Source organism: Bemisia tabaci, chromosome 1 (assembly GCF_918797505.1).
Source record: "Bemisia tabaci chromosome 1, PGI_BMITA_v3".
Lineage (NCBI taxonomy): Eukaryota > Metazoa > Arthropoda > Insecta > Hemiptera > Aleyrodidae > Bemisia > Bemisia tabaci.
Window position 1 is genome coordinate 12186253 of NC_092793.1, and position 23718 is coordinate 12209970.

Consider the following 23718-nt stretch of genomic DNA (forward strand, 5'->3'; position numbering starts at 1 on the left):
ATTTTAAAAGAAATTGTTGATTATAAAGACAGTTGAGAGGAAAATAAATCAAGAGAAGATGGAAGAAAAATTTCGAATTTCATGACAACAAGTGCATCTCGTCTCTGTCATGTTGGTACTCGATGCATTTATTTGTAAATATCAGTTTTTACGTGTGTTGTTGTTTCTCATCGCAATGGCCAAAGACGTCGACGTGGCTGCTTCAAAAAATGAAGTATTTAGAAGAATTCACATGTGGGAACAGCCCGAAAACTCGCTGGCACCATTAACACCGAAGCAGCGAAATGTCTGCCTTGATCTCTCCGAGAAAGTTACCTCAAGACCAATCCCCAAAGAGGTAATCAAATAACCTAACCTTTAAAGCTCATTTTGGTTTTACCTTTTAATTTTGTACGAGATAAATATGCATTTTTTCCGCATGGCTACGTAATTTTGGAATGTTCCTCCTCTGTTTTACCCAACTATGTCCGTCTACAGTCTTACAGTCTACGTATGCAGATAAGCTGACAGTCAAGTCACTCGGTAACTACTGTACCTCTGCAATCGTCACCGCCCATTGAAGTAACTGATTAGTTTCCACTCTGCACTTCAAATGCACATAATGACAGATCACTATGACTCGGACCCTTCATTTCAATCACAGCTTGCACGCTGTTTGCTTGAGAAGGAATACTTCAATTCGAAGAATCAATTTTTTATTGATTCTAAAGGAGGGTATGGATTCAATCGACATGAATTGATCGAAAAATGAAAACGTGAATCGATCGACACGATTCGATCGACAAATTGTTAAAAAACTGGTATCGATTCGATCGGCATGAATCGAACGAAAAATGAAAACGTGAATCGATTGACAAATTGTTAAAAAACCGGTGTCAATTCGATCGACATAAATCGATCGAAAAATTTAAACGTGAATCGATCGGCACCGATTTGATCGACAGTTAATTTAAAAACACTCAGATCGATTCGATCGACATGAATGGATCGAAAAATGAAAATGTGAATCGATCAACACCGATTCGATCGACAAAATTCGATCGACAAAATTCGATCGACAAAATTCGATCGACAAAATCCGATCGACAAAATTCGATCGACTCACGGGTTTGTCGATCGATTCACCGGTTTGTGGATCGATTCAAGGCTTTTGTCGATTGATTCACGGGCTTGTTATTCGACTCACGGCTTTTGTCGAACGATTCATGGGATTGTCGTTCGACTCACGGCTTTTGTCAAACGATTCACGGGATTGTCGTTCGACTCACGGCTTTTGTCGAAGGATTCACGGGATTGTCGATCGATTCACGGGTTTGTCGATCAACTCACGGCTTTTGTCCATCCATTCACGGGTGGACTTATTTATGCAAAATGGAACTATGTGCAAGTGGAAAGATGGGGTGTGCTTGTTAGTTAAGGGCCATAAGTATGAATGGAGATTTTAAAGCGCTTGAGCGCTTGACATCACTGGTGATGTCAGCGGCAACGATCAAGGCCGGGGCACGACGGAGAGGTCGGTGGCAGGACTCATCAACTCATGAGCCCTGTCCACAAGGCTCTTGTCACATGCCCACGGCTCACGAGTTAGCGTTCAATTCCTTTTGATTTAATGTCAAATCCCACTTTTCCATTTTCTCAAAAGGAATTATATCCACTTTTACATTAGTATGCAGCTTCCACAAGCACACCCCATTTTTCCACTTCCACATAGTTCCTTTTAGCATAAATATGTCCAGTTGGTTTAACCAAAGTTAAGAATTTAAACTGTTTTGAGAATCTAATTTTTATGATTTGTGGACTCAGTTGCTATGTCTGTTCAATATGTGGCTACTTTTTTTATTGGATTAGTTTCCGTTCGGACCTAATCGGTTTTGGCAATGGGAAATTGAACATTTGTCTTTTCTTTTAACACTCTTTTGCATTAAAAACATTCAAAGTTTGAAAAATGTATTCCTCAGAAGTGCGTAGGTATAATGTCAGGTTATTGAACCTCTACTTTTCCAAAAAATTATGATACTCTCAATTTTTCAGTAATCTGACTCAAACACATAACATTTTTGAATGCCTCCATCCATACTAATGAAAGTTCAAGCTGAACCTATGTTTGGAATCTCTTTTGCTGAATCTTTCTTCTTTTTTTTCCAGCTATCTCTCAATGTATCACAAGAAAGTGAAGAAAAAGCGATTGGTCATGAAGATGAACTAGTGTTAAATGGAGCCAAAATGCAAACTGCAGAGGAGGTAAGTAATCAATAGCTAAGTTTCAGATTGGCAAATGGTTGCCTTAGCCATTACATTTTTCAGCATCGAATTCAGTAAAACACGGCATATTGACAGTGAAACTACCAGACCACGTATCTCGGTTTGCGACATTGCAGGCCTCCTATTATGCTTTTTTTCTCAGATAGAAAACTACTCAACATCAATTCTTGAAAACTTTTGTCATTTTTCTTCTCTTGAAAAGAACTTTGTGAAAACTTCAAGGAGTGATATTGATTAGTTCTTCCTCCAAGAAATAAAATGGGAGCGGAGATTTTCATACACTACAAACGAGATATGTAGTTCTGTAGTTTCACCGTCAATATTCTCATGATAGGGAAAAGATTAGAGGGGAAGATTCACATTGTATATCTATAGTTGAATGTCCTCTAAGTGAAAAGAATCAGAGCCTAGATTATAAATTGCAAGGAGCAAAAAAAGTCAGCTTTTTTTCTCTCCTTTTGCACCATTCTTATGAAAGAAACCTTGTAGTGTCTACTCTAATTAGTTTAAGTACTTTTAGAGTGGAACAGAAGATCCACCATCTTGTTTCTTGTACTCTTGTTCGACGCTAAACTAAGGACAGCTGATCTTCTGTCATACTTTAAAAGTGCTCAACATATTTGGCGTGAACTCTGATCAGTCGGGAGTCACAAATCAAATGATTACATAAACAAAAAATTCTGTGGGCAAATGTATTTTAAAAATTTAAAGTGTCAGTAGGTATTTACAGAGATTAGATTGGCTAAAATATGAAGAGGGTTAAGAAATTTTATGGGATTATAGAGAGTATTGCCTTGCAAGCTCAGAGCAAGGACTTGGCAGAGATTCCTTTACGGAAACTGAGCATGGGTTTGTACACCAGTAAAAATGCCTTCTCAGCCTTTTCATACCCATTTTCATGACTTAGATCTGTAAGCTTCCGCATTCTATATCCGGTAGGTACATTTCAGTCCTTGGTATAACAATATAAACTGGATTTTTGAGCACTCTGATACAAAGTGTGTGTGCTGAATGCTCGAAAATGCATGAAAAGTCAACAGCTAAGCTCAGGGAAAAAATGTATTTTCTGATCCCTCTAAGATATTTCCTTTAATTTTCAAGTGATACCTTATTTAGGATACAATGTTTCAACTGATTTTCAAGAAAGCAGCCCACTCCTGTATGTACTAATTTGATTAGACTAGTCTTCAAATGTTGATGCATTTCTAAATTTTGTGGCACCTTTAACTCACCATCACTGAAGTCTCTGCTGTATTTGCTTTTCAGTTAATGCTATGGTGCATATCTATGGAGGATGAACTTCTCAAAGATAGTGATGTGGCTTACAGTTCAAATCTAGAAAAACTGAAGGAGCAGCAAGGAGTTTGTTCAGACTTACTAGATAAGGTGAGTTTGAAAAACTAAGCCCTGTCCACACAAGCGTAGTTTAGACAAATTAGTTCTGTGAACTGAGGGTTCCAGGAACAAATTATAGCTGAGTTATAACAAGTTCCTAGAAGTTGTTCACCCAAAGTTCCTCAAACGCACTCGCACTCATGTGGACAAGGCCTAATGAATTTATTCTTTTATTTATCAACCAGAAAAATCAATCCACATTCAAGAAAAAATCTAGGTAGGAGAAATAATCAGGGGTGCCGAAATTTTTTGACTGTGAGACCAATGCATTGCACAAAGAAAGGGCCATGAGAAAGAGTTTTGAAAATGGAAGGCTGGTTTGCATAAACTGGTAATTAATAGATAGCTCAAAGAAAAAAACCATGCATGAAGAAGAACTGTCTATGAGCGCAGGAAATTTGAAGAAGGGTGTTACAAGCTATGTAGATTGCGCATTGAGGAATGAACCTCAGACAGATTTTATCCAACGTGTGATTTTCATGCGATTTCTCTTGCAGCAAGTCTATTAATTTGGCTGGACCTCTTGCGTGCAATAGACCCACTAAGTTCTATTTTTCTATGCCTCTCTAGTTTAGCAAAAATTAGTCAATACATCCCCTTAAAATTTTTGTGAATATTTTTTATTGAGTGAAGAAAATTCTCAGAATATTTCAAGAATAACTGTTTCTAAGCTTTTCTTTGAAACTACAAGACATGAGCAGAGATTTGCAACATCGCAATCAGCGATGCACGTTTTTGACTGAAATCATTAATTTATAGAAACAGTTTCTGCACCAATCTTTCACAACTATCTTTTCAGCGCCTTTGCACCATCATCATTTTTAGTTGTTGGACAAATTGTAAATATTTCGTTGGTGAAGATGATGCTTTGTGGCAATTTAACCATGGAAGGAGTGAACCACCTATTCATATCAAGGTTTCTCTGTTCTATGTACCGTAGTCAAAACTCCAGTGATGAATCATACCACCTGAAGGAAACATTTTGGTCAAACGTTTTGTGGAGCTGTAGGGTCATAATCTAAGAAAACATTTTTATTGCTCTACAATCCAATACTCACCTGTCAGCTACCCGCACCGAAATTAAGATGGCTGTCAGACGCCAGCACCTGACACTGTCAGAACAAAGTTTCTGTCAGTATCTATTAGTAGTGCAATAGTAGGAGCCATCAGTTTTTATCTCATGTATCGCTTGTAAGTATAAAATTATTTACATAGCAACAGTGAAGAAGTAGGTTGTATGAATTAAACATGTTCATGTACGTTTTATCTGTCTCATTTACAATTAATTTTGATTCTATCCATGCAGATCGGAACTTCTCTGGGCCATCTGAAATCATTGAAGTCCGAGTATGATGCTGTTTCCAGTTGCACTAATGCGCTTCATGATGCTTGTCAACAACTGCTAACTCAACAGGTCTGTTTAGTTTTTCCTTTTTGCTTGTTCATCTTAGGATAGTAATGAGGCGCTATTTATCCTCTTTTACAGGTACGATGAAGCACAAGAGAAATTATATTTTTTTAAAAGAATCATTGTCCTAACTTCATTCTAAATTTGTAGGAGCTGTGTAAGGTTAACTTCCCAAAATGCTGTATAATTTTACAAAGCACTAGATCAAGTCAGAAATTAACATTGAAATCAAAACCAATTTTCTCTAGGACTGAAGCCTTATTTTAAGGACTTTTTACGCATTTTTTCTGGTGAAGGTAGAAATCTCCTCTCTAGGAAATGAGCTTTTTCTTAATCATGGAGGGAAAAAAATTTATTTTTGTCGTGTCCATTTCTCTACACTTTTTTCTTTTTTTGATGGAAAATAAAATAATCCTAATTTGTTGTTTGTTACCAATAACGCTCTCAAATCCAATTTTCCCGTACTTTGCTCTTAAAATTTGATCCTTCACAAAAAGTGTCACTCTTGTCTTCAAATTGATTTTTTAATTTAATCCTTTTTGTTTCAGACTAAACTAAGCGAAACAGCAGAAGCTATTGGAGAACAACTCCGTAGATTCAAAACTGTTGATAGTATCACCCAGCAACTAGATGCCCCAACATTATCAATTTACAGCGAATCTTTCATTTCAATGCTTGACCACCTAGATCAGACTCTCATCTACCTAAAAGAACATGTGAGTAAACATAAATTTGTTAAGAATAAGAAAAATAAGTCCATGGAATTTTAGATTGATTCTCCAAATTTGTCAGAATTGAGTTAAGACAACTTTAAATTATTGAATGTTCAGTACCAAAAAGTAGCTCATTTGTTCTTAGTCCAAAAATGTTGGTCATTTTGATTTGTTTTGCCTCAACTTGTATGCATTTAGCTACCACGAAACATCTTTTTGGAAATTGTCGAAGCCTGTTACTCAAGTTCTCCTAAAAACGGAAAAATTTTCTTTTGTCATTTTAAACCATTAAATTTCCGGTAACTTTAACTCCAGCAAGGAAATTTTTGACTTATATTCGTCAACTTTAGTTCTCTCTCCTCTTACTGCGCCTCAAAGTATTTCAGGTGTACAGTTTGAAAATGCTGCCTTTAAGAGTTTTGCATCTGATTTTCACATAGAAATTCTTCAAAAATATGAACTAGGTATCTCAATAAAAGTTTCAGAAAGTATGTAAACTCTTCCACTGTTTTGCAAAATCTTTCCCTTTTTGAAGTTCTTACTGTTAGTTGTATTTTAATTTTTCCCTACCTTTGTACCTCCTGTGAATTTATCAGTGTAATGTATCAAAAGTCGTTTTAGAACTCTGCAACTAGTAAACTGCGCTTTTGATCCCCCTTATCTTTTTTATTTCATTCACGAACAACACTGAAGTAGCTCTAAATAATTGAGTAACCCTCGACAAACTCAACTTCTGCCCACTATCTTCCTCTAAAATGGCCACATAATTTTTATTGACTGTGGTATTCGTCCCAGAAAGTAAGCAATAATCCTTCAATTCTCCTTGTCGCCAGAGAATTGATTTGACTTTCCTTCAACATCTCTTCCTCAACTTTTTCCAACACATTTTGGAGAAAGAAAATAGAAATATTATATGTTAATCGTACCATCTCTTTTGAGCTTGATGAATATTTATCTAACTCTGTTTTCTCTTTTTCAGCCAAACTATAAGGATAGCAATACGTATCTCGTACGAGTAGAGCACTGCCTGAATAAAGCAACTGAGCTGATTCGATTGAGAGTGACTACTGTATTAAGTACAACAACTGAGCAAGTGAAAAACGTTCAAGATACTGCCACCCATTTCACCCGATTTCAAGCAGTTGCCATTCGACTCAAGCCTGTCATGTATCAACTTGAAAAAAGGCGCCATATCAGTCACTTGTTAGTACCTTTGTAGATTTTTTAATTGAACAGTCTTCGAACAGTCATAAACAGTCTTCAATTATGGCTACTCGCAAAGTCACCCTGACATAATTTCAACTTTGAACTTGCATCTTAGAACATCAAGAGCTTCCACAATGGGGTAGTTGAATGCAGCTGGGATTTTAGATTTGATGACTGTTTCTAGCATAACTGTTCGCGAAAAACCCGTTTTTCGCATTTGCAAGTTCCGAAATTGAGTCAAAAGCTACGTAAAAGCTCGATAAAAAGTCGCAAAATCGCAGTAAGAAGTAAACGATTCCCATTGGCTGTGACGTCAGTTGGTATACAAGGCCCCGCCCACTGCCATCATCCCTATCTCGACCGTGTGTTTACCGAGCCAAAGTATGATCTGTTGTGCTATTTAAAGTGTCTAAATTATCTTTTTTCCTTGGAAAATACTGTCGGAAATCATGCCAAAAGCTTTTCAGAACCGTATCTTGATCATAAACTCAAACACAGCGCCAGTTGAGATCAGAAAAGTGAGGAGAACAAGTCTATGTTATGGTGTTGTTGCGATTTTTGGTCACCGGCGCCACCAGCGCCTAGAGCGCCCAACTCGAGCTCTGATTGGCTACAACGCTTGAACACTCTGGACGCGGACATGGTCTGGACGCACCCGAATCCGACGGACCGCACGGCTCCCGGAAGCGGCAGAAGATACGCGAAAAGCTCTATTTCAACTCCCTTTTTCACTAAGAAATCATGATGGAGAGCTTTCAAAATTGTTTTGAAATTATTAATCAAATCCTAAAATTTTCATCAATGCAAAGAAATCAAGTCTAGACAAAAAAATCGATTTTTCGCGAATTTTTGAAAAGACCGTATTTACACGTATTTGACATAGGGCGAACCTTGCTGTATACCATGTGACGTCACAAAGTCCCAGTTTCGAAGTGCGGGAAAAGACCTGTTTCAAATGGTTTTTGACTTTGCGGAGCTTTTTCTCAAAGTTCCGGTGGCCGGAAAATTATTTAAAATATACCTCATTACTCAGTAGACCTTAAACTTTTAGAAATTGAATTAAAAAATGTCATGCAACTACCCCATTTCATCTTTCAAAAATGATGGTAATGATTTTCCTTACTCTCCTTAGTCACTGGTTTTGCAGAGTTGCTTTTATTGTGCAGGGAAATCTTTATCAAACATAGCATTAATATACATTACATACACTCTACAATGAAGCTATGGACTGGGTGGTATTGTATGATCAGAAATTTCAATTTCAACATTGATGTGCAAATCAAAAAATATTCTCCATCTCAGAAGAATCTAATAAAATTCCTTTAAACACAATTCATCCCCTTTTTTTCATAAAATGAATTTAAAAAATTAATGCTAAGTCTCCATTGAGTACCATGCGCTACAAAAGCAATACTCACTCTTATATATGATGGTTAATATGCTGGCAAACCACTCTAAAACAATAAACTAACATTTGTCGGCCATCTGTTTCTAATTCTCATTTTTTCAATTTGTCTATTAAAACAGGTACGAGTCAGTTTTGGATGCCTGCATCCATAGTCTTGTAACAGAACGAGAATCACTTCTGAATTTATCAGTGAAGGAAGCCATGAGAGAACTATCACAACAAAGTATGGGCGACTACTGTGCTTTGATGCGGTCTGCCTGCACATTGCTCATCCACATCTCTGCCGATGAACATCGGCTGTACAGTCAGTTTTTCAGCGAACCATCTCAGATTTTCACGTATGTACATGTGCAACATCATGAAGAAACTTATTACAATTTACTCAAACCAGATCCCTATGCAACTTGACTACAAGTCCTCCTTTTGAGTGCGTAAAAATATTTGAACCTTTCCTTCATCTTTCACCTAGTTTTAAGCTTCTCAAAGGTTGAAGGAAAGTTTCAAACTCACCAGGCTCAAATATCTTTAAACATTTTTTCAGCCAAGAACTGTTATCAGATTTGTAGATTTATCGCAGAATGAAAAGTACACATGTTAAGACTCCTTACAGGCTGTAGAGCAAGAAATGGGAAGGCATTCCAATGCTTGTTAATAATTTATCTTTTAAGTCTTAAAAGTTTCAATGTTACTCATTTTTTTCTTTCCCTATCCTCAGGGATTACATGCAGAGACTATGCATGAATCTATACGATACTATGAGGCCATTCGTTATTCATATGAAGTATTTGGAAACTCTTGCGGAGCTCTGTTCCATTTTACGTTCTGAGATGTTACAAGAACATGTCCAAAATCAACGTGAGTACTCATCATACCTCTTACATTATGATTAATAGTCAAGCTGAATTTTTCCACTTAAAACTTAAGAAAGCTGTAGGGCTTGATAATTAGTTTTAGATCAGCCTATTGGCAGGGATGCAAACAAACTAATACTCCTCAATTTCGAAGAAATACAATTTTATGACACATTGATGACTTTCCAATAACTGTTTTTTTTTTTATCAAATCAGGTCATAAAAAATATTTCTTTCATGGCTGAAAAAAATCTCAGATCCTTAATTTAGGAACGTATAACTACGATCCACGAAGAGTAGTTGGGCGTATTTCTGTCAAACAGAACCATGTGTAGGGGGAAAGATGCGGTGTGCTTGTTAGTGCCTGGGCCACAAGAATGTATGGGAAAGATAAAGCGCCTGTAACAAAACTGCCGCTGCGCTTCTCCTGTGGCCGACTAACTCATGAGCCCTGTTCACAGTGCTCTAGATACATGCCCACGGCTCATTGGTGCCACACTTAGTTGGCTCACAGTTCCGTTTGCTGAAGTGGAGAAGCGGGATTTCACGTTCTGTCAAACGGAACTACACGCACAGTGTATGAGCCGTGGGTATGTATCTAGGACTTTGTGGACAGGGCTCATGAGTTAGTCGGCCATGGAAGAAGAGCGGCGGCGGTTTCATCACTTGCACTTTATATTTCCCATTCATTCTTACGGCCCGGGCGCTAGAATGCCAGTGATCAAAGAAAAATACCTTCTAAAAGCAGGAAATTTGAACAATGCAAATGTGCGCTCAGGAAGCGATCATTGACTTCCTCGAAATACTTCGTGATTTTTGTGTTTTTTCTCTCCTTAAAACCTCATTCATTTTGGTGTTTATTTTTCATACAACAGACCGAATGCAAGCACTAGAATCGCCAATGAAAGATCTTTAAAGTTTTTTCCGCCGAAGCATAATGATAATAGCCCATTACACCCGTTCCATTGAAGCATAAAGTTTTTTTTTTTCATTCTCTAGCCTATGCCCTGGAAGCCTTCGGTAACGTAGTGGAGCAGCTGTTGAGAGATATTCAAGAGCGCTTAGTGTTCAGAGCCCATCTTTATTTCAAAACTGATATTGAGCAATATCATCCCTCGCCAGGAGATTTAGCGTATCCTGACAAGTTGGAGCTGATGGAGGTATGTTTCATTGCTTTCCTTGAATCTATGGCACCCATCATTTTTTTTTTCAGTTTAAATTTAGACAAAATTCAAATTTTTCAGTTGATTTTTCAGAGAACAAAATGGCGAGAAAATAAATCAAAGCAATGGCTGCATGCATATGAAACAAGTCCATATTCTTCAGAATACTGGAGAAGAAAGGAGGGGTTGCGATTTGGGCCGAAATCGGCCCCTCCATGGAATTGAATAATTTTTGGATGCTTCGGAGGTGACGGTGCATATTTGACGGAAATAATCGAGTTTTGCCGATACTCACGTTTTTTGCCTGCGAAAAAAGGGCCTAAACATGGCTTCAGAGCCGAAAATAGCTCAAATTTCGCATTTTTCGCGGTTCTACCTTAGATCTCGACCTGGGCCCAAAAGTGACGGGTGATGAGCTTCGAATATGTTGTCTAGGACACCTAGACACGTAACATACTTGAAGATGATCAACCGTCCCCTTTGGGCCCAACCTCAAGATCCAACTTTTCCAACTTTTTAGCCCGAAAGAGCTGAAAATCCATGTTCTCGGCAGTTCTACCTCAGATTTCGACCTGGGCCCCAAGGCGACCGGTGATGAGCTTCGAATATATTGTCTAGGACACCTAGACAGGTAACATACTTGAAGATGATCAACCGTCGCCTTTGGGCCCAACTTCAAAATCGAACTTTTCCAACTTTTTAGCCCGAAAGAGCTGAAAATCCAAGTTTTCGACCTGGGTCCAAAGGCGACGGTTGATCATATTTAAGTATGTTACATGTCTAGGTGTCCTAGACAACATATTTGAAGCTCATCTCCCGTTGCTTTTGGGCCCAGGTCGAAAACCGAGGTAGCACCGCGAAAAACATGGATTTTCAGCTCTTTCGGGCTAAAAAGTTGGAAAAGTTCGATTTTGAAGTTGGCCCCAAAGGCGACGGTTGATCATTTTCAAGTATGCCACGTGTCTAGGTGTCCTAGACAACATATTCGAAGCTCATCACCCGTTGCCTTTTGGCCCAGGTCGAAATCTAAGGTATAACCTTGAAAAACGCGAAATTTGAGCTATGTTTGGCTCCGGAGCTATATATAGGCCCCTGTTTCGCAGCCAAAAAACGCGAGTATCGGCACAACTTGATTTTATTCGTCAAATATGCACCGTCAACTGCGAAAGATCCAAAAATTATTCAATTCCGTGGAGGGGCCGATTTCGGCCCAAATCGCAAGCCCTCCTTTCTGTTGAAAAGATGGTCTAGAGATTAGGATCAGGACTAGGAGGCTGGTTTGAAAGGAATTTGATGCTCAGGCGTTGCCTAGTCGGTCAGCGTTCAGCAGAAAGGAACCAAGCCACATCAGCTATTGCCAAACTTAACGGGGCAATTTAATTTTTTAGGAATTTCCTTTGTACTGTGCAGAAAATGTACTGCAATTTGCACCAATATCTGCACAAACGTTTTCATGCGAAAATTGAATTGCCCAATTCAATTTAGTAATTGCTGATGTGGCTTGGTTCCATTCTACTTAACACTGTCCAATTTCCTTTAATGTTTTATTTTGTAAACAGAAAACTAAGCACCATCAAAACTAGAAATTTCGCCAGAACATTCTTCATAATCTGCAGTGAATACACAGAGAATTGAGAGGCGTTGGGTAGTTTAGTTCTCTGTTTAAAGAAAATGAAACATGAAAGAAAATTCGATAATGCAAAATACAGTTAGGCTGATTCTAATAAAATCCATCCGAATGTAGGACCGAAAGGTCAAAAATTGTCACATGGCCTGGAGTAGACCATGAGTTTTCCTTGAAGTTGCAAGGCAGACTTGTTTCTCACAATGCAGCATAAAGCAAACAAGCAGTTCCAACGCCAAAGCGTTGGAGGGCGCTTCTTTAACACTGCGCATGCGAGGAACGTTTTCATACGGCCAAGCGAGAGTATTGCGGACGGACGATGTATAACAAATTGTCTACGTGAAGGTGGTCCGGCAGCAACATACCCGCCGCTAGTCTCTGGAAAACAATAGAAAATAGTAGTTGCGTACGTTGCCAGCGAGCGCGCTGCGAGCACATCTGTTTCAATTACCTAGCATCGAGTCGGGCCTCTAACTTTCTATTCTCTCTGACATAACCTTAAACCTTCAACCCAGAGCCGCAAACAGCTGACGCTTGACGATGCTGCGCCGAGAAAATGAACCAATCACAAAATAGCACAGTAATACGCCACTAAAATGAAGAGATCACGTGACTGTTTGTGATTTTTTCGAATCAATCTTAAACTACAACCTCGAATATGAGGCATTTAAGCATAACGAAGCCCCAAAATAGTTTAATCAGGTAATACGTCCGTGCGAGATTGTTATGCTTAAAAGCAAAACATTTCACGAAAACTTTTACGAATACCAGATGCAGAAAAAAATCAAATTTTCCCGGGTGTACCAGAATGGCGTCATTACCCATAAGGCAAAACGGTATGTAGTATAGTACATGTTACATCGGGGGAGTCGAGCGGCTGGAAAGGGCGCATCTGGTACCCAGAAGCGCCCAAAACCACATCATGCTAAAGAAATATTTCTGCACGAGTGTTAAAAATCTCTTCATTACTCTGACTCCCCATCAAATCATGAGTGGATTTTGTATCCTTCTCAATGTAGTCTGTCGATCAGCAACCCATTATTTTCAATAGTTAACGCATTCCCATCCAACATGTCTTGCCAGAGCAAATCTACTGTACTTTGTTATTTTTCAAGCTCTTCTTGTTGATGGACGTATTTTATTTTAATGCAACCAATAACTCTTTTTGTTCAGGTTCAATTCCTTTAAATGAATTAAACTCAGAAATGCATAAAATATTGACAGATCTGAAACTCATAAAATTGATTCTGAGTTTCTTGAGTTAATTCTTTTTTTTTTTGCCTCTTTTGTTCCTGAACATATTTCAGCCTTTCAGTAATGAAGCTTTAGTATACTTAAGCGTGAAGAATTTCTCAAAAGCTTCAAGAATATTAAAAATACAATGTTTAAAGCTACATATTAGGTGCGTTTGTGATAGACAATGGGCCTCAACGGAAATTACCCGGTGAGGGTGTTGCGAGTCTGACGATCGTTCTTGAACCTCTGTTGTACAACGTTTTTTACTCGGTGAAGCATCATGGCGGTTCAACGCTCACCGCAACAGCTCAGCACCATTTGCAGATGGTGAATGGAGCATTGAGGATGTAAACAAAGTCAGGTGACAGTACTTAGGCCTCAGTTGGACAACGGGTAACTCCGCGGGTAATTCACCGAAATAATCTCCATTGTCCATCACGAACGCATCTATTACAATGTATCATTTGATAGTAGTTGATCGAATAACTAACGGAATAAGTACTGAAAGACTGTCATATCAGCCATGGAATTCCTGAACCAAATGGACAGCGTTAAACAGAAAGGAACCAAGCCACATCAGCTATTGCCAAATTTAATAGGCTAATTACATTTTTTACATGAAAACAGTTGTGCGGATTTTCGTGCAAATTTCAGTGAATTTTCTCCATAGTATGAAGCAAATTCCTTAAAATTTTCAAAGGCATCCGCTCAAATGTCTTCTCGTAAAAAATTAAATTGCCCAGTTAAAATTGGCAAAAGCTGATGTGGCTTGGTTCCTTTCTGTTAAACGCGGTTCAAATATCGTTGTCAAGAGGAGCCGATGGAGTTCACTCAAGGAAGGAATTTTTCGAAGTGGTAATTAATTTTCATGTAAGAATCCGTCTTTAAAATGTTGTTTGATTATCAATGGTGGTAGAAGCAGTTTTCTTTGAGTCATCCTTGAATTCAGTCCTCTATGATGTTAACTTACATATTGCAGTCAAAATTATCTGCTCCGAGGTTTTCTATACTAGGACATAAGGAAAGTTATTCTAATGGGGGTGTTTTCCCTTTCATTGTTGGTAATTATTTTTATTGATGTCATTGCTTCGTTTTTTCTCTTTACAGAGCATAGCCCAAGAAATCAGCGCCCATGAAACTGCGAGTCTGAGTAGGGCAGAATCTCATAGTTCACTAGTCAGTGTGGGGTCTTTGACATCGCAAGAGGTTGCCCGAATAAATGGAGGCAAAAGTTACATTCGACCACCCTCAAGTGAGTTTAAATACTTTCAATTCACAAATCAAAAAATGACTCATTCCTTATCTACGGGTCACAGTGAGGTACCAACATTGTTCCATCTCAGAAAAAGTCAGAGGAAGTTGGTACCCATTTTATTTTATTTTTGAAGCTAGCTGTTGTGCAAGATTTCCCAAAAAAGTTCTCTTTCTGTTTTTGTGTTTTTTTTGTCACCTCTGTAAGGTGGACACTTCTATCAAAATCAGGGTTTTTTTATTTTTTATCTAAGTCATTCTGATCATTAACAAATAAAATTAAGACAAATTACCTAATATTGCTAATATACAATGTAAGTAATGTTCTTTTAAGGTTCTCCCCCTCCAGAAATTAGAATTCTCCTACGTTCATGGTCAAAAACAGTGTGATTACCAACTCAAATCTTACCACTGGTTGCATCTTCCCTGGCTGCCTCTGTTGGACCCGTAAATGTAGTTTGATCGTTCTCTTTTTGCTTTTCCATCCGGCCTCAGTCATTTTAACATGACAGATTGTCTGATTCTAAATTAAATTCCCTCTTTTTCTATTGACAGCTGGTTCTCCTGCAGACCTGCATGGAATGTGGTACCCGCCAGTTCGCAGAACGTTAGTATGTTTGTCGCGGCTGTATCGATGTGTTGAGAAATCCATCTTTCAAGGCCTTTCTCAGGAAGCAATCAATGCCTGCATAAAGAATGTCAGTGAAGCTTCTAAAATGATCACCGCAAATAAGGTATTACATGCATCATTGATATTACTCTCTTTTTCTGAAGTTCCACACAAAACAAAACAAGAATGTTATGTAATATGATTAACGCAACTATGAAAAAACATTTATTTTGGCTTGTCTGTTGTACAGCTTCTGTCTGCTTTTTCATCTCAATTTACAAAAATATACTTAAATGCTTTGAACACATCAATTCAATTGATTCATGAAATTTCACATTATTTTTCATTAACTGACCAAAAATGTCCTTTCGAAATTGCATGCAAATATTGGGTACTATTCATTTAAAAAAAAAAAAAAAAATGGACAGAGAATCTGAGACTCTGTGTATGTCTCTAATTTCACTATCGATGCATATTTGTGATTGTTTGTGGGAAAAGGGACCCAAGTCCACAATAATTAAAAAGTGACCTCTGATGCGAAAACATTGGGGAGGTTTCTTCTCAAGAAAAAAGAATTTCCCAAAAATGAAATGAAAATTTCAGTCCAAAAAACATAATTTCAAGAAATGAAATACCTATTTTTAAGTCTCAATCGGTCCAGTTCAGGGCACAAAATAACTAGATTATAATGCAACTTCTTAGTCCTCATTGGTATGAACTAAATTGAGCACAATTTATTCTGTGGGACACCGAAGAGAGTGCTCAGCTAAAATCAGCATGTCAGTTTGTGTGCTGCTTGAAATTTCGAGTGTGCTATGAACAGAAAGTTTCTAGTTTTGATACCTTTTTGGCCCCCTAATAGGCACCTGAGGAAACCACTTGAAACCAATGGGCTCTGAACCATTCAATTTAGTTAAGGAGACTACATTAACACCTGAATTTATCCGTTCCAGAAGTTTTAAAACAGTGTAATAACTTATCAAACAAAATACCCATCCAGTCCTCTCATTTTGGTTGAATCTACGGTGAAAAGTGAATGAAGTTATGACATTTTGAAACAAAACTAAATACACAAACTTAACATCTTAATACAAGTATTTTGCCCAGGAAATTAACATTCAGTGTTTTTGTACTTTACAGACTCCGATTGATGGAGAATTGTTCCAAATTAAGCATCTTTTAATTCTGCGGGAGCAACTTGCCCCTTTTCAAGTTGACTTTACCGTCAAAGAAATGAGCCTTGACTTCAGCAAAATGAAATCAGCAGGTTAGTCACTAAGTTGCTACACTCAATTCTTGTGTCTTTCTCATCTTTTACTGGTTATTTTTTCTTCACTTACTTTTATACACTCTGTGATATTAATTCTAAGAGTACTCTTATTTAAAGAAAAAATGAAAACTAGTCATCTCCTGATTCTATATGTATATCAGTTGTTTTTTTATACCTAGCTTACAATAAAACTTTCAATTCAACTGTGTAAGTCGGCAATCACATAACTCCATTGCAGTGTCTGAAAATCTCCGCCTCTATGTTATTTTTTTAAAGGAGAACACATTGACATCATTCCTTGAAATTTTTGCAGAATTTTCTTCGCACAGAGAAGAAAAATCACGGCAGTTTTAAAGAATTGCCGTTGAGTAGTTTTCCGTTTAAAAAATAAAGTATTACAGGAAGTCTGCAACTTCGCAAACCAAGTTATGTGATTGCCGACTTACACCGTCGATTTACCTCTTGTAAGTAAATTTTGATAAATGATGTCAGCTGTGACAGACACATTTTGTTGACGGTCAAATGATCTTGTTGGAATGTCTGTTGAAATATGTCTCATTACAAAATTAACTTTTTCAGAAAAATATGTTGAATATCCGTAATGTAGTTTCAAATGTAAAACTTTGATGTGAGTTTTACAGGAAATGCAAAAGTACTCACCTGCTCTCTTTAATATGGTTTTCTTTTTTTCCCCCTCCTTTCATTTTACAGCACTAGGATTGTTAGAGCGCAAAGCCAAATTACTTTCTCTGGATAGCAGCAACGCATTATTTGCTTTCTTGTTGGAAGGAACCCCTCTGGTAAGAGAGAGCAATCTTGATGCCCGGAAGGAAGTCGATAAACAGTTGAAGGCGTCTTGTGAATCATTCATCTCCCATGCTACAGATCAACTTGTTGGCCCTCTGCTGTTATTACTTGATTCGGTATGTCAACTATTTTTCCTCTGTTTGCTTTACAACGCATTTTGAATCTCTTTACCTTCAATAATTCCAATCACGTTTCAAAACACCTCTGAAAAAGGGCACGATTAATGGCACAGCGCCGAGGAAGAAATTTATGGAAAAAGTATTACTCAAATGATACAACATTCTTACCTAACCTATCATACCCAAACCCAGGGTTGCAGAATTCTCTTCGCCTTCATATTTTTTAAGGCAGCCTTTACATATTTTGCGGCTGCCTTCACATCGCTATCCACACAAGACTCCTCCTCTCATATGTTTTGAGGCAGCCTTCATTCACATTGCTGTGCATTTAAAACTGCGCTTCTCACTATTTTCTTCACAATAAATAGTACTTTACACAGTTTCCTTCGCAATAAGTAATGCACTCGGCAGTTTCCTTCAAAAAACACAGTGCTGCCTTCACATTGTTTCCTCCTTTTCAGGTGCTTTCACGTTTCCTTCGCGAACTTCTGGAAATGAATGTTAAAATTTTGATACTTTGCAATTACAGGCACAGAAATACTTAAAGGATCCAGGACCAGGGATGGAAAAAGCTTTGTCAAAGCAGCCATTTGCAGCCCCGAATATAATATCTCAAACCGTCCAAAACGTTCTAAGGAATACCAAAGCTCAATTACCTTCTCTTCAAAGGAGTATGTCTTTGTACCTAGCTAACCCTGACACTCAATTCATTCTGTATAGACCCATCAAGGTAATATTTTGTCCATTTTACTGCTCTTTTCCATTCTGTTCTTCATTTACCTATTTATTTCTTTTAAAAAATATCTTTGCATTTTTTTAAATTGATTTTTTGATGCAGTTCTTGTTCTGTCAAATGCTCCTTCTTGATAGTAACCTGTCAGCCAAAAAACTATCTGTTAAAATATGAATATGTCATGTTAATATTTTCCAAGTTTGAGAAAATTCAACCATTTACATGTTTAATTTAATGTTTTAAAGTCATTTTGTGGTAATATTTCTCCAGTTTTGTGCTCTTTTGTGGTTGACCTGACGTTTTTTGTACACAGTTTATTAATATTATAAGTAGAATTGTGCAAGTTGGTCAGGTAACCCAGCCTATTGAATTGAAATTTTAATAGAATAATAGAAGAATAGTGTAAAAACAATTTAAACTGACTTTTTTTCCTAACTTTCCATTGATCTATTTTTCAGAACAATGTCATCGGAACTTTTTCAAAACTTTCACAACTTCTTTTGAACAACGACTATTCTGAGGATGATCGCCTTCTAATAGGATGTCCTTCAGCAGAACAAGTCTCTGTGCTGCTTTCCTCTGCTGCTTTAACGCATCGAAAAATCAGCACTGCTTCCGATTCTGGCGCCAGACGAATCGAAGACTGGCACCGCGGAAGAAAAATCAGCTTTGAGAACGGTAATGTTTCTAATTTAGATGTAAGTAGGACTGAAAGACTCTCTGAGCAAGATGAAAGTCAGTTGGACAAAGAATCAACTGTCACCAGCACAGAAACAGAAAACAATCTTGTAAATAGCTCTTGCAAAAGTAATCCTGATAGTCAAACTAAAGTGAATTTAGTGGATGAAAAGTCAAAAGAGGAATCTTAGCATTTATTCTGTGATGGGCAGTTTTCTGCCTCCCCCAGAGAAAAATTGTTAACAACACCAAAGCTGGCCCTTCCCATTGTAGTGTTATTTTTCTGTTAAATTTATTAGGTTTTGAAGTTTATTATTTTGCTTTGTGATCACCCAGGAATCTGAGTTTCCTGGAAAAGTTAAAAGCAGCAAATGGAATTTTCCAGGTAATATCTTAGGAGTTTTTCTATTTGCTTTTTGAATTGTAAGTGGACATTGTCTAAGTGTGCATCTATTCAACGTTAAAGCAGTCAAGTGCATAAAAGTTCCTAGATTTCTAGATAAACTAGATTTCATTTAGAAATTCCTGGAAATAGAGCAGTTCTCCTATCCTTGATCTCGCGCTCACTCCTAAAATCAGCCAGAGATGCTAATTTCTTTCTAAAAAATGGAAGAAAAAAACGTTTTAAGTGTATCCAGACATCACTAAATTTTGTAACTTTAGCCGTGAAAAGTTAAAACGTTCTACTTCGGAGGAAGATGAGCTTGGAATATGGTTTGATGCAGTCCAACTTCCTTCAACAGCTGAAGAGGGATTAATTTTTTGTTTTTTACCGAACTCAAAACCGCTTCAACTTGAAAATCTCGAAGGAAAAAGAAGGTCCTGTATTATAAATAGCTCAACCCAGATTTTAACATATTTAAACAAAGCTTTCATTTGACCTCTATTTTAACTACGGTTCAAAATAAATGTTTGAAACATTTTTGTCAAGATTGATTTAAAGAAAAAGATAGGAGTCATTCTTGTTGGACGAGACAATTTTGCCAAGAAATAGGGTTCCATAACAAAGTTTTAAGGAAGGGTCAAAATAAGTACTTTAAATTATATAAAAAGGGAAAATTGAATAATTTTTTAGAAATTCTCAGTCTGACTAAAATCCATCGAAGAAACGATTTGGCCAAATTCGAAAAAAAATCTATTCTAGGTTATATATTTCATAAAAGTGCATAGTTTTTTTTTTTTTTTTTTTTTTTTTTTTTTTTTTTTTTTTTTTTTTTAAAGTAGTTTTATTTTTAGCTTGTGTATTAAAAAGAAGAGAGGAGAAATATGATTACAACATTACGCATAATATTGATGATTTTTTATTGTATGCAAATTAGTAACAAGGAAGGTTGAACTAATAATTTCCTCTCTCAATTCCAGAAGCGTAGTAGATTTATCCTACAATGAATTGTAAGAGATGGTACTATTATACACTGCATTTTAATAAGTTCTTCTACCGGTGTTATCATCTTTTATAGGTTGATAATGTTTTAAATCTTAGAATATCCCCAGTCCCTCTTTGAAGATATATATTTCCTAACCTGTAGAATTTTCCAATTTTCAAACGAACTCATTTGGAAGAGCATAAAATTCCTTCATTGCTAGTCAGCAACTAGATACGAGCTGTCAGCATGTATAATGTAAGACAGATATCAACTGTTAATTTATCATTTATGTCTGTATTTTAAAGATTTCAATTTCACTCGGTAGACAAAAAGAATATCATTTATTAATATCAGCTGAGTTTGAAATATCTGATATCGAATGGACTACATTTTGCAATCAGGAACTACAATTTCAGGCTCATCTGAAAACTTTGAGAGTACATGGTCAAGTTGTACCTACTATCGATCAAATCAAAACACTATTACATAATACAAATTAAGTTCACAAAACTTGTTGTTTACCACAATGACAATGAATATTTTTTATGTAAATATTTAATAGAATCTTTTAATTTGAACCGCAAAATCACTGACAGATGTGAAATAATTCAGACAAAAGGAACAATCGTTTAAAAAACCAAGCAATTTTTCACTCCTCACATAAATGTCCTCTGTTCCTGTTCAACAGTCAACTCCCGCAGCAATGCCTGCAGACTGAACCTCCAGTTTGAGCATCTGGAACAGGCTAATGATTTTACCAAACCGTCCTCTCCTATTCTAAGGTTTAAATGAGTATTTAATCTATAATGACACTTGTTTATTTTGCAAGTCACTTTCAAAGTGTTTCCCTTACTCGTTGAAATTATTTTCAACTCGAACTGGATTGAAGTAGAACTGTTACAATAAGTCAAGATGAAATGTGATAATTTTATTTTTAAAGAAAAATATATCTGATTTGTATAACAAATGTTAATTTATTAAAGAAAAAATTAAAATCAACCCTAGTAATCATTTGTCTCATTTGTCATAATGGATATTGTAAGACCTAACAAGATCGAGAGCGAACATTTATAGCTCCCATCAAATATGGCTGGAGGGTTGCCATCGATTTTGTCAATTTGCTTTGGAGGTCAGAAGGATCTGAAGTCATATACTGTGATGGACAGTCAACATCCTCATAAATTACTATCGATGGTCTTGGACTATCAGAAACTGAGGATTCCGACAATCTCGTGTGGGGAGCCACCTTTTTCTGCTTAGCTCTGTATGTGCCCAAACATTCAAAAATGAGAATTATGTTCGCCAGTGTGTAACCAAAAGCCATGAGGATGAAAACTCCAGAAACGTCTTCGATGTTCAGAGAACGATCCTCCGGCACCAGTTTGGCAGCAGCCTCCTAACATTGATACTATAATAATTAAACATGCAGACACTAAAATATGGCAACCACAAATCAGGAATGTGATCAAATTCCGGAAAGGAATTTTCGCCTAGAAAAAAAGGCAAAGGTTTTTTTTCCTGATTATTTGAAACTGTGAAAGATCCTAGCATTGAGCTAATGAACAAACTTGTCCCTTTAGTCTGATTAAAGAGAGGGAAAAATAGAAATTAGGACAGTGCCATGAAATTATTGAAATAAAAAAAGTTTTTTTTTTTTTTTTTTTTTTTTTCATGGAAATGAAATACTTTTACACCATTTGATCAATAAATGCCGATTTTAAACAATCAGCAAAGAGTTTCATGTGTCAGAAAGATAGGTGATTTGCAATTAAATGAAAAATTGGAACTCGACAAGCTAAAAATTATTATGTCCTAGTTGAAAGACATTATATACACAGAGTAGGAAGTACGCACCATCAATAGTCTTGTGCCAGCAAGTCTGTAGTATTCCCATTCAAGATCTCGTTCAAACTTGGCAACATAGCCTGCCTGCCCAATTCTGAGGAGGGCCTCGTTCATTTGGTACACGAACGGTGCCCGTTTATTGTATGCTACGCTCACTACGAATGGAATGAAGCACTCGTCACTCAGGTGAAATTGGGCTTTCATGTTTTGCCTAGAAAACGAGAGGTTCTGGATTGTAATTTTAAATGTTAGGGAAGTTTGTTATGTATATAGAATATTATAACGAAAAGCCCGTGTAATTTCACTATAGATGTTTTCATTTCTTATTCATTTTTTTTTTCTTCCCCTTATCTTCTTTCTCATTTCTACATTATTTTCTCTTCCTTTCTCTCTCCTCTTCTCTTGATCTTCATCCTCCTCGGTCTTTTTACCTCTTGTTTTTTTCATCTTTTTTTTCCTCTGTCCTCTTTTCTTCTTCATCTCTCTTCTCTTTTGCTCTCTTATCCCCAATTCTTCCCTTTTTTTCTCCTTCTCTTTACTCGTTTCCTCTTTGTTTTCTTCCAATTTGTCTTCATCTTTTCCTTCTTCATTCTCTCTTTTTTTCTTTTCTTCTTCATCTCTCTTCTCTTTTGCTCTCTTATCCCCAATTCTTCCCTTTTTTTCTCCTTCTCTTTACTCGTTTCCTCTTTGTTTTCTTCCAATTTGTCTTCATCTTTTCCTTCTTCATTCTCTCTTTTTTTCTTTTTTCTTCTTCCTCTTTCTCTTTTCCTTTCCCTCCTAGTCTTACCTGCTTCTTGGTTTTTGACCTTTGAATTTCTCTCATGTTCCTCTCATCATCATCATCCTGTTTCCTTCTTTTTCTTTCCTCTCTTTTCGTCCTCTTCTTCTACCTTCTTTTTTTACTTTTTTTTCTTTTTCTTCCCCTATATTTCTTCTTCTTTCTCTTTTCTTCTTTCATCTTTTTTTTTTGGATGGGCAATAAAGAAAAAGAATTTAAAGTATAAAAAACAGCGTAAGGGTCGAATTTTATATGGGCACAACGCAAACTCTCTCAGCTAGACTGACGTGTCCATGTTCCATCCAAGTATTTTTAAGCAATATATTGAAATACCCCCTTGCTTACAGAAGCTACAGATTTCTAAGCTTACCTCGCAGTTGAGTTGGTGCGGAGGTACCATTCAATTAGAGCGAAAGAGCCGAGAAACGCGTGGTGTCGAAGATAGTTGGAACGAGTTACGTTACGAAGTCCCGAATCGACGTCAGGCACCAAGATCGGATCGTTAAGTAGCTTCTGTCCAACCGGATCGTCCAAATCCGTGAACCAGTTTTGCCAGCCACCCTCATCTACGATGACCCGTCCAAGTAGTATTTATTTATTTTAAGACAATTCATCGATGGCTGAAGTTGAAAGTTGCGCACCGCGTACCCATCACAAATGCAGTGTTTATAATACTCCGCTTACTTTTATCTTTTCAGAAGAGAGCCAACCAAAATATATCTTCAACATTTTTTCGAATATGTTTGAATTAGTGTGGAATATTTTCAGAAATTTTTAAGAATGAGAGTTGGTCAGTTTTCTTTAATAAAAATAAGATACGAGCAGAGATTGGCAAGCATTTCTCAACTTCAACCATCAATGCATGTACATGACCGTCCACTGGGGAAAAGAGATTCAGAGCAAAAAACAATCTGAAAATAAAGGTACCTATATAATAGTTTGTCGATTCTGAAAATACGTAATTTAAAATGTGACCTCACTAAATTTCCTTCCG

The 23718-nt window shown here is 37.0% G+C and overlaps 2 protein-coding genes across 2 annotated transcripts in view; one reads left to right on the forward strand and one right to left on the reverse strand.

The window, feature by feature from the left end:
* Positions 1-21107, forward strand: Cog3 (conserved oligomeric Golgi complex subunit 3). Its single transcript, XM_019055923.2, has 15 exons — positions 1-337; positions 2146-2241; positions 3529-3648; positions 4964-5071; positions 5614-5781; positions 6758-6981; positions 8512-8730; positions 9108-9247; positions 10243-10403; positions 14374-14518; positions 15073-15251; positions 16268-16394; positions 17109-17320; positions 17853-18053; positions 18515-21107. The coding sequence occupies exons 1-15, from the start codon at positions 110-112 to the stop codon at positions 18923-18925; spliced, it is 2739 nt and encodes a 912-aa protein (XP_018911468.2). The 5' UTR covers positions 1-109; the 3' UTR covers positions 18926-21107.
* Positions 21056-23718, reverse strand: part of LOC109038132 (Ionotropic receptor 21a) — a 16052-nt gene continuing 13389 nt past the window's right edge. Inside the window, exons 8-10 of the mRNA XM_072296196.1 lie at positions 23095-23290; positions 21956-22157; positions 21056-21497 (exon numbers count right to left, since the gene is read on the reverse strand). Coding sequence (XP_072152297.1) covers positions 21147-21497; positions 21956-22157; positions 23095-23290 — 749 coding nt within the window. The 3' untranslated portion in view covers positions 21056-21146. The remainder of the gene's footprint in view (positions 21498-21955; positions 22158-23094; positions 23291-23718) is intronic.

What these genes read in the sequence shown, in the direction of transcription:
- Cog3 (XM_019055923.2), top strand. Translation starts at nt 110, where the DNA reads ATGTTGGTACTCGATGCATTTATTTGTAAATATCAGTTTTTACGTGTG. An exon ending in GAACCATCTCAGATTTTCAC is followed by an intron (nt 8,731 to 9,107) that starts GTATGTACATGT and finishes CCCTATCCTCAG; the next exon opens with GGATTACATGCAGAGACTAT. An exon ending in ACAAGTTGGAGCTGATGGAG is followed by an intron (nt 10,404 to 14,373) that starts GTATGTTTCATT and finishes TTCTCTTTACAG; the next exon opens with AGCATAGCCCAAGAAATCAG.